This window comes from Oncorhynchus clarkii, chromosome 17, assembly GCF_045791955.1.
Source record: "Oncorhynchus clarkii lewisi isolate Uvic-CL-2024 chromosome 17, UVic_Ocla_1.0, whole genome shotgun sequence".
Taxonomy (NCBI): Eukaryota; Metazoa; Chordata; class Actinopteri; order Salmoniformes; family Salmonidae; genus Oncorhynchus; species Oncorhynchus clarkii.
Genome location: NC_092163.1, coordinates 8145972 through 8156499, shown reverse-complemented (window position 1 = coordinate 8156499; position 10528 = coordinate 8145972). Strand labels below are relative to the sequence as shown.

General features: G+C 40.3%; 1 protein-coding gene across 1 annotated transcript; it reads right to left on the bottom strand.

Moving 5' to 3' along the window:
• Nucleotides 1–5371: 5371 nt before the first annotated feature.
• On the bottom strand, nt 5372–9800 carry LOC139370173 (B-cell receptor CD22-like). The gene is made up of 11 exons (XM_071109502.1): nt 9746–9800; nt 9164–9508; nt 8762–8980; nt 8240–8572; nt 7895–8125; nt 7282–7545; nt 6979–7069; nt 6748–6787; nt 6363–6443; nt 5596–5672; nt 5372–5500 (listed from the first exon to the last, which is right to left on the bottom strand). Exons 1-11 carry the CDS (start codon nt 9798–9800, stop codon nt 5494–5496), a joined length of 1743 nt encoding a protein of 580 aa, XP_070965603.1. The 3' UTR covers nt 5372–5493.
• Between the last annotated feature and the right edge of the window lie 728 nt (nt 9801–10528).

Genomic DNA, 10528 nt, shown 5'->3' with positions numbered 1-10528 from the left:
TGGAAATAATCATTCTGAGACAATTGTGTTCATGTCACCTGTTAGTGAGACTCTCTTCCTCTTCGCAGGGTCTGAACTCTCCACCTGAAATGAGACAACTCAGTTAACACTGCCTCTGTGTGCGTGTGTGTGCATGTGTGTGTCTTTGTGTTTGTGTGTTTGTGTGTGTGATTGTTAGTGCACACTTTGTGAAGGGTGGAGAATAGGGACGCAGGCAGTAAGCAGGGGCCATGAGCAGAGAGAAACAGGCAAAGCCTAAATCGTTTTCCTAGATACGGTCTGTCTTTGCCAGTAGAGGATTCACATCTTTCATCAATGTCGTTTTTTTATTTAATTGTCACTTGACGAGAAAATTCAGACAATCCAATCAGAGGGAAACGTTCATATAAAGATATGCCACATGGCAGCGGATAAAGATACAGATTAAAATGACATTCAATAATGAAACTACATCTGATTTGATACAACTGTATTTTATTATGAATTAATACAACTGATTGTCATAGTAAACCAGTAGTCATTAGTTCACCCAGCTCCCCCACATGCGAGGATGAGAGGATACAGACAGATTGTCATTTTACATTGATATTAACACTGCCTCTCTCTGCGTGTGTGTGTGTGTGTGTGTGTGTGTGTGTGTGTGTGTGTGTGTGTGTGTGTGTGTTTTATTGTGTCCTGTTGTGTCTGAGTGATGAGTGTTTTTTTAAATGACAATGAATAATCTTTCATGTAATTGTTTATTGCTGCTTCTTTATTATTTTATTGTCTGATAATTTTTTAAATTTTTTTGCATTTTTATAATAAAAAAAATCTAATATTTTCTAACATAAAAACAACTGCATTGTTGATTAATAATTAAGGGCTTGTCATTAACCATTTCACAGCAAGGTCTACACCTGTTGTATTCTGCACATGTTCTGTTTAATTTGAGTACCCCTTTAGGTTAAAAAGGAGAAGGACTAATGTTTGTGAGAGCAGGCAGGTGACTGCAATATAATCTGCCCCATACACTGGTACATTCTTATTCAGAAGACCATTTAAGGAAAACTGATATATTATATATCCTCTCTTCTAGCATGACATGAGAACACGTACATACTCAGATCTCAATCTTGTTTTATGATAACAGTACCGAAAACTAGAACCAAACATGGAAAAAAGTCCTTTCATTATTCAGCCCCTTGATCTTGGAATGTGTTTCCTTGGACGAGTTCAAAGGACAAATAGATGAACAGGTTATTGAGACATGTAGCTGTTTCTAGTTGTCAGCCCATGTCACTAGTTTGCATTGCCTTTTTTAACCCCCGTCCCCACAGGAGACCTTATGCCTCTTGAAAGGCCGCCATTGTAAATAAGAATTTGTTCTTCATTGACTTGCCTGGATAAAATAAAGGTTGAATAAAGATTATCCTAAAAGTGCAATGGAACAAATAGCATTGTCCCAAAAGTACAATAGAACCAATCGCGTAGCCCTAAGCGTACACTGGAACAAATAGTATAGTCCCAAAAGTACAATGGAACCAATGGCATAGTCCTAAAAGTACAATTGAACCGATGGCATGGTCCCAAAAGCACACACTCCTTAAGTTCAAGCTGAAAAATTGAAAGCACATCTCACATAGTTAAATGCATATGACAGCATTAATTTCATCCCACCTCTCACCTTTAGCCTCTCCAAGGTGCAAGTGGACATGTTGGGATTCTTGAAGTTGACAGAGGCATATAATCTCTCTTGTAGAACTCTGATACTCTCTCTCTCCCCACATTTACAGTAGAGAACAAAAAAGTAGAATGTAGAACTGATACTCTCTATCTCCCCACACCTACAGTACAGAACATAGAGTATTAGAGTTCTACATTCTAATTATATCTCCCCTCACCTACAGCACAGAATGTAGAAGGAGGAGAGGAAGGGATGGAGGTGACCACAGTCAAAATAGAAGGAATGTAGGAACAGCGTGCTATTTGAGACAGCCTATTAAACCTATAACTGTAGAAATGTATACTGTGGAATAACCAGAAATAAACATACTCACCCACTGGAGTCCTGAGGAGAGGTGAGTCCACCACTGAAGTCATGATGGGAGGAGAGTCCACCACTGGAGTCCTGAGGGGAGGAGAGGTCCACCACTGGAGTCCTGAGGAGAAGTGAGTCCACCCCTGGAGTCCTGAGGGGAGGAGAGGTCAACCACTGAGTCCTGAGGGGAGGAGAGGTCCACCACTGGAGTCCTGAGGAGAAGTGAGTCCACCACTGGAGTCCTGAGGGGAGGAGAGGTCAACCACTGAGTCCTGAGGGGAGGAGAGGTCCACCACTGAAGTCATGAGGGGAGGAGAGTCCACCACTGGAGTCCTGAGGGGAGGAGAGGTCCACCACTGGAGTCCTGAGGGGAGGAGAGGTCCACCACTGGTGTCCTGAGGGGAGGAGAGGTCCTCCATCAGGAAACATTGTAGCTAAACATCACAATAAATCAATGTTAGATGTACAGCATGTATTTCTTCATTGTTGTAGTGTTTTGGTAAAATCAGAAAACAAACTCCTCTAATAATGGCTATGCTCCCTGTGATGGTGTCTGGTTGTGCAGTCTGTATATACTATGCCCCCTGTGGTTGGGTCTGGTACTGCAGCATTTCTATACTATGGTGGGGAGATGGAGAGACACAGACAGACAGACAGACAGACAGACAGACAGACAGACAGACAGACAGACAGACAGACAGACAGACAGACAGACAGACAGACACATGTAAGATGAGGGAGGACACGTGTTTTATGAGCAAGGCCGCATTTCTATCACAGCATTTAGGATGACTGTCATTCATATTCCATTCGCCCAGTTCAATGTAACACGGATATATTTTAGCTACTACATATCATGATATTCTAATGTTCCCTATAGCCATCATGAGGTTGTTACAACCTAGCTAGAAAGGCTACAACGTAGGTGCACAGGTCAACAGAAACAGAGTAATCAAGGTGACAGACAGTGACACATTCAGTACCACCAAAAAAAACACCAAACACCACCAAAAAAAACGTTTTTCAACAGAATCGGTGGAATGAATACACCTCTGATCACATTCAAACACAGTTCACTTTCAAAGCAGACACATACAAACAGCATGATCACATTGCCCATTGTAGAATTCCTTCTTACATCTCTGCACTATACTCCTCTCACCTTTTCCCTTCACCTGTGGACTTCAGTGCACAACACATCAGCTGTCTGTGAGCAGGAGAAAAAACCTTTCCAAGCCAAACCTTCATATCATGACTGCTAACGCTACACACAGCCTAAATCGTTGTTACCATATTAGCTAACGTATTGACAACATAGCTACTAGAACTAATATGTTAGTAAACACGCTACAATCATGCAGTACAGTGTACAGTCAGCAAGCAGTGTAGCAGTTACACCGGTGGGCCCAGGTGGTAATAAATGAATAAAACGTAAAGCTTACCTTGGCTTGGAAGAGGATAGCCGTAGCCAGCTAGTTAACATACCATCCCTCTCTGTTTGAGACGGTTATTTGAGTAACTAAACTAGCTAGCTATATTAGATGCTGGCTAAGTAAGTGAAAGTGAAAGCAAAAATCAAAGTAGAGTTTGCTAGCTCTCTCCCACTCTCTCTTGCTTCTCCTTCATTTTTAAAGAAATACATATTTTTCAAAACTGTTCAACTATTGACATTATCTTTGAGTCAACTACTCACCACATGTTATGCACTAAAGTGAGAGCTGGCTGTATCTTATGCTTTCAGAACTAGATTACATATCTAATACTTTGATTGGTCGGACAACATGTCAGTTCATGCTGCTTGAGCTTTGATGGGTTGGAGGACATCGTCCGGAAGTTGTCATAATTACTTTGTAAGTCTATGGAAGGGTTTGAGAACCATGAGCCTCCTAGGTTCTGTATTGAAGTCATTGTACCCAGAGGAGGATGAAAACTAGCTGTCCTCCGGTTACATGGTGCTACCCTGCAGAGTGCTGTTGAGGCTACTGTAGACATTCATTGCAAAACAGCTGCTTTAGTGAAAATAAATACTGGCTGTGCTTATACAGCTGAATACCCTTCACTGGAGGAACACACACAGGGTTAAACTAGGGTAATTTCAGTGACTAGAAATCATATTTCTGAGGTTAATAAGACAACTAAGTAACACTGCCTCTGTGTTTGAGTAATCAACTCGACAGTAAGATTTTATTATTTGAATCAGCTGTGTAGTCCTTGGGCAAAAACCAAAACGTTCACACCTTGGGGTCCCCAGGACTGAGTTGAGGAGACGCTGGCCGAGCCACTCATGGTTAAATGATTCAATGTCGCCATCATGTGTCTAATAGGCAGAAATACAAGAAACAAGAGCTGAGTGGAAATAGTTATGAATCAATGTATTATTAGTTGATCAAATAATCTATGTATTTATTGTCTTAAATGTTGATCTTATTTACAACATGATGCTTCTACTGTATTGACACTAAACTGTAAAAACTGAAAAGGTAAACACGTATTTAACATATATAAAATACGTAATAATGAAAAATGTGACGACAAAACACGTGATATCATGACACTGAACAATATATTATTACGTAATATACAATTATAATTAATATAAAATGTAAAAAAATGCAAATGTTTAAATGTATGTAATGAACTGATTACATTTAAAAAATATATATATATAGTATTATAAAATCTAAAATAAATAATGTGTGATAATGTCTGACAGCAATACAAAGTTAATCATCATTAAACACATCAGGAGAATCTTGACCCAAAAGCAAAAAATATTAAAAAGCTGTTGTCAATATGATCCATATTAGTTGCTGAGGAAAGTAAAACTATTGATGTTATAAATCCCTCATTTGCAAAATTCCATAGAAAAATATCAGGAATATAATCTTAAACTATAGATAGGAAACAGATTGGTACACAAGAAAAAATATGGAAATGGGAAAATCCCATTGAAAAAAAGCAGAAGCATAACCCCTCCCATTTATCATCAATATACATAATTATCATAATAAGAAAATAAAAAATATATTCCAGCATTTACTCAAAGGTTAAAGTTCATGGTCTGGAAAACCATCTAGATATGGTTGCAAGAGAATAGAGGAGTGAGGCCTGGCTTTGGATTGGAACCGTAGCTGTTCAGTCCAGCTTCTGTGGTGGTTCTCTTCAGTCCAGCTTCTGTGGTGATTCTCTTCAGTCCTGCTTCTGTGGTGATTCTCTTCAGTCCAGCTTCTGTGGTGATTCTCTTCAGTCCAGCTTCTGTGGTGGTTCTCTTCAGTCCAGAATCTGTGGTGGTTCTCCTAAGTGCAGGTTCTGTGGTGGTTATCTTCAGTCCAGCTTCTGTGGTACTTTTCTTCAGTCCAGCATCTGTGGTGGTTCTCTTCAGTCCAGGATCTGTGGTGGTTCTCTTCATTTGATGTTCTGAGGTACTTTTCTTCAGTCCAGGATCTGTGGTGGTTCTCTTAAGTGGGAGGGTCCCCTCACATTCTGAAAGAAGATACTGAGTTAGCAATTTACACTCCCACTAAAATGTTTGTGGACACACACACACACACAAACACACTACTGCCAGGGTGTCATACTCTGGTGAACTGGTCTTCATGTTCAGAGGTGTGTACATGTCACTGTTGGGGTCACTGTTAGGGTCAGGATTGACACTCTGTGGACAGGAAGAGAGAGAGAGTGAGAAAGAGAGAGGGAAAGATATATATAGAGAGGGAAAGATATAGAGAGAGTAGGAGAGAGAGAGAAAGATATATATAGAGAGGGAAAGATATAGAGAGAGTAGGAGAGAGAGGGAAAGATATATATAGAGAGGGAAAGATATAGAGAGAGTAGGAGAGAGAGGGAAAGATATATATAGAGAGGGAAAGATATAGAGAGAGTAGGAGAGGGGGAGAGAGAGGGAAAGATATATATAGAGAGGGAAAGATATAGAGAGAGTAGGAGAGAGAGGGAAAGATATATATAGAGAGAGAAAGATATAGAGAGAGTAGGAGAGAGAGGGAAAGATATAGAGAGAGTAGGAGAGAGAGGGAAAGATATATATAGAGAGAGAAAGATATAGAGAGAGTAGGAGAGAGAGGGAAAGATATAGAGAGAGTAGGAGAGAGAGGGAAAGATATAGAGAGAGTAGGAGAGAGAGGAAAAGATATATATAGAGAGGGAAAGATATAGAGAGAGTAGGAGAGAGAGGGAAAGATATAGAGAGAGTAGGAGAGGGGGAGAGAGAGGAAATGCATGTGTTCTTTGAAACACAACTTTCCATCATTTTCTCTAAACACATTCAAGTACTGTATAAAACACACACACACTCACAAACAATCAAAATGTATTATAAGAGACTTACTGCCAGAGTGTCATAGTCAGGGGACATGGTCCTCATGTTCAGACCTGTGTACGTGTCACTGTTAGAGTCAGGACGGACACTCTGTGGAGAGAGAGAGAGAGAGAGAGAGAGAGAGAGAGAGAGAGAGAGAGAGAAAGAGAGAGAGAGAGCGAGAGAAAAAAAAAAAAAGAGAGAGAGAGAGAGAGAGAGAGAGAGAGAGAGAGAGAACAATGAAAATAGTATGAAAGAGACTGTAGTGACACAGTAAATTAGTTGTAACTCAGGGTTTCCCAAACTCGGAGCTGGGGCTCCCTCTGGGTGCACGTTTTGTTTTGTGCCCTAACACTACACGGGGGGGGGGGGGGGGGGGGGGGGGGCTGGTGTAACTGATAACCGATATAATCACCTGTGTGTCTGTTGTCGCATCACTTCCTCCTGTGAATCTCCTGTAAAGATGGACAGAGTGAGTTCTGCTCTCTACTGACCTCTAGTGGAAGTGTAAAGTGTATTACTAATACAGTTTAGCAGTTAAGGGCGTTGGGCCAATAAATACATTTATGAATGAATTAAGTTAGCAACAAATCAGAGTGCTAAGGTGAAAGAATAATACAAATATCAGTTTTCCTTCTTTACTCACCTGAACCACATGAGTCCAGAGAGACAGAGGATGAGAACTGGAACAACCACTATGATTCCTACAGCTGCAGTCACAACTGAGGTCTGTTTCCCTAATAGATGAAATGGATGATATGAGTACAGGTTATTATGAAGTGAAAACGAATATACAGCAATACAGGACATTAATGTAATACTTGTATATAGAAGCCTATGTATAGTTATAAACCAAAGTGTAATGAGGCAAACTAGAAGAAGATCACCTTGAAACATCATTTCTTATTGAACATCATTTTGTATTGAAGTATTGAAGATGTAACTTTACCTGCTACAATGATCATCAGAGCTGTAGAGTTCATAGATCCTCTTCCATTCTGGGCCTCACAGTAATATTCTCCTCTGTCCTCAGAGATGATGTTAGTGATGCTGTAACTCTGTCCTGATGCTTTTGGTGAGGTTACGTTCTTCTTGTACCAGGTGTATTTGTCCACAGGTGGGTTGGCATTACTGCTGCAGGTCAGAGTCACTGAACTGCCCTCCACTATTTCACCAGAGGGACTGACTGACACTGAGGTGTTCTTTGGAGCATCTAGTAAAGGAGAATATGTCAGAGGGTCAGGATTGTAGTATACTACCTCAAATGACATCATGTCAAAAATAAATAATATCTAAAGTCAGAGAACTATCTAAAACTATCACTTACACAAAACATGAACAATAATACATTTGGAGATACTTTAGGACTTTAGTGTCTACTAAACTATTCTTCAAGTGTCTGAGGTACTGAACATTCTAACTATAGACATGCATACATCTATGACATTGTCTGTAATTTCTATGTAATGATGAATATGTATAGATAAAGCAGTAATACTCTTCTCATTGATATAACGTTTTTGATGCTTTCTAAGTAGAATAGTAGTTTAATACACACTCACACACTGCAGGAGAGTGGAGGTCCTCATGGTGTTCTACAGTACAGGAGTAACTGTCTGCAGAATGACCCAACACTACTAGGATATTACTAGAGTATTGTTGGGAAGTGGGCTCATCTAGACGTTGTCCGTTCTTGTACCAGATGTAGGTGGGGTTGTCAGTCAGAGTACAGGTGGTGATACAGGTCAGTGTCTTCTGTCCCTCTGCAGCAGGAGTCACCTTCACCTGCAGACCTGAAACAATATGTATAAAACCACATACACCTCTGTGTTAACAGGATGGTTAATATATTTATCCTGTAATTCAATATGATTTACAGTTGTATCATACAGGGTAGTATTTATTACCTGTGACAGACAGAGTTGTTCCTGGGAAACTATGACCCCATTCAAAGTTGTCTGTTTTAAAAGTGAAGCGATACTCAGCTGAGTCCTCCTCTCTCAGATCTGTGATTCTCAGGGAGGAGGGACCTCTGTATGTTCCAGGGTACTCCACACGACCTGCATACCCTGGGTCTGTGGTTAGGTCTTCAGGGGTCGACTTATCACTTCTAAACCAGAATGATGATGTGGTGGAATAATAACTAACATAAGTACAGGATATGTCCACTGTTGACCCCTTCAAGACACAGATTCTCCTCTTGGTGTAAGTCACTCTGTTGCAGCTCTGACCCTGAACACCTGAAACATAATGACAAGAGGGCATTACTTATACATTTACACAGTAGAATCATAAACTGCAGTAATCCAGAATAGTTATGCCATCTGGTCTTGTGTTGCAGTTTGGTTAGATAACTGTGAGGACTGTTTAGCAGACAGAAAGTTCTACTTGAAAAGTTATACTAAAAACTGAGTTAAATCCATACTCACACACTGCAGGAGAGTGGCGATCCTCGTGGCCTTTTACAGCACAGGAGTAACTGTCTGCATCACTAAAGTAGTCTGAGTACAGGCTGGAGGTGTCCTCCTTTACTTTGTGTCCGTTCTTGTACCAGATGTAGGTGGGGTTGTCAGTCAGAGTACAGGTGGTGCTACAGGTCAGTGTCACCCTATTTTGCCAAGTTTTAGAAGTTATCTTCACCTGCAGAGCTGGAATAGATCACAGCATTAAACCCTGAATCACTTATTGTCTTGTTTAATCACATGATGCAAGACATTCTCAAACTAATTTAATTCTCAAATCTGTTTCATATATACAAATCCAATTTCTAGACCTAAATGGACAGTAGATATTAATTGAACAGACTAGCAGTATAAAGCATGTTACTGTACCTGTTACAGACAGAGTGACTCCAGGATCTCCATAATATTTCCCTCCTTCCTGATCTGTTATGAATCTGAACTTGTACGTAGCTGAGTCTCTCTCTCTCAGGTCTGTGATTTTCAGGGTACAGTCTTTCTTCTTAACCCCATGATACTCCAGACGACCTGCATACTCTGGGTCCTGACCTAGATCTTTAGGTTCTTTACCAGCCTCCATTTTAGTGAACCAGAGTGTTGTTGTGACTGTACCTCTGGGATATGTGTAAGAGCAGAACAGATCCACTGATGACCCCTTCAAGGTACAGATACTCTGAGTGGTGTATGTAACACTCCATCCTTTCTGACCCAGTACCACTGAAACACAGTTAGACATCACAATGGTATCAGAATTAGGACAAGGTATTTGGCTCACACTGAAGGTAGGGTTTGTCCACACTTTGTTGCCATATTGGAAACCACAGATAATCATCACTCAGTGAGGTGTGAAACCTAACTATTTAAAGTGAAGTGGAGATGCCTAACAGAACACAAGCAAATGTAATACACATGTCTGTAGATTGAAAAACATATAAGTTATGAATGAGACCATACCTGTCACAGACCAGAGAAAGACCACCAACACACTTCCTGCTGTTCTCAAGGCCATTGTTACATCTCCCACCCTGCAGTCTTAGAAACATAAACAACAACTCACTCTATAGCTGGTGAATAACTCCACCTGATACATTGAAGTAGAAACTGTAAATGGGGTACAGGGCCTCATTACTAAAAATGAACCAGGCTCATATTGTGTTGTGTTGTATTGTGCTATATGGTTGTCTATGTGAATACTGTCTGTCTGTAAGTCTACTGCACTATGTATGTAATGTGTGTGATGTGTTGCATGTCTGTCTACGTCTGTCTACTTAAACTGACATGATGCAAAAATAAATTCCTAATATATACAGTAGTCATCATCATCATTGTAAACAACAACAACAACAATCACTTATTGAACTGTAAACACATATTTCTACATTGATTGTTCTGAAGCTGTTTTATTCTCAGAACCCCAAATATAGGAGGATAAATGTTCAAACCTCTACAGTCCGTCAAGCTGTACAGCAGCCTAAAGTCTGACCACCAGGGTCAATGACAGCAATGACAGTCAATGACAGCTGTGAGGCTAAACAGCCAGTGACTTTCACTCTCTCACTCTCTTTCTCTCTCTCTCACACACACACACACACAAATGATACATTACCCTCAAGTATTTGACTTATGACTAAAAACAAATAACCAAAAACTATATTTCAAGATATTGTCAAGAGTAGTTCCAGAGTGAAGTGAAGAGGAGAGGTCTTGTACAGTGAGTGAGTCAACTGTCTGGTAGTG

Bases quoted from the DNA above. Each gene is read 5' to 3' on its own strand.
- LOC139370173 (XM_071109502.1), bottom strand. From the start codon at position 9,800: ATGGCCTTGAGAACAGCAGGAAGTGTGTTGGTGGTCTTTCTCTGGTCT. The intron at 8,981-9,163 runs GTACAGTAACAT...GATCTATTCCAG, and splicing joins AGTCACTCTGTCTGTAACAG to CTCTGCAGGTGAAGATAACT. The intron at 6,788-6,978 runs GTGAGTAAAGAA...CCATCTTTACAG, and splicing joins TCTGGACTCATGTGGTTCAG to GAGATTCACAGGAGGAAGTG.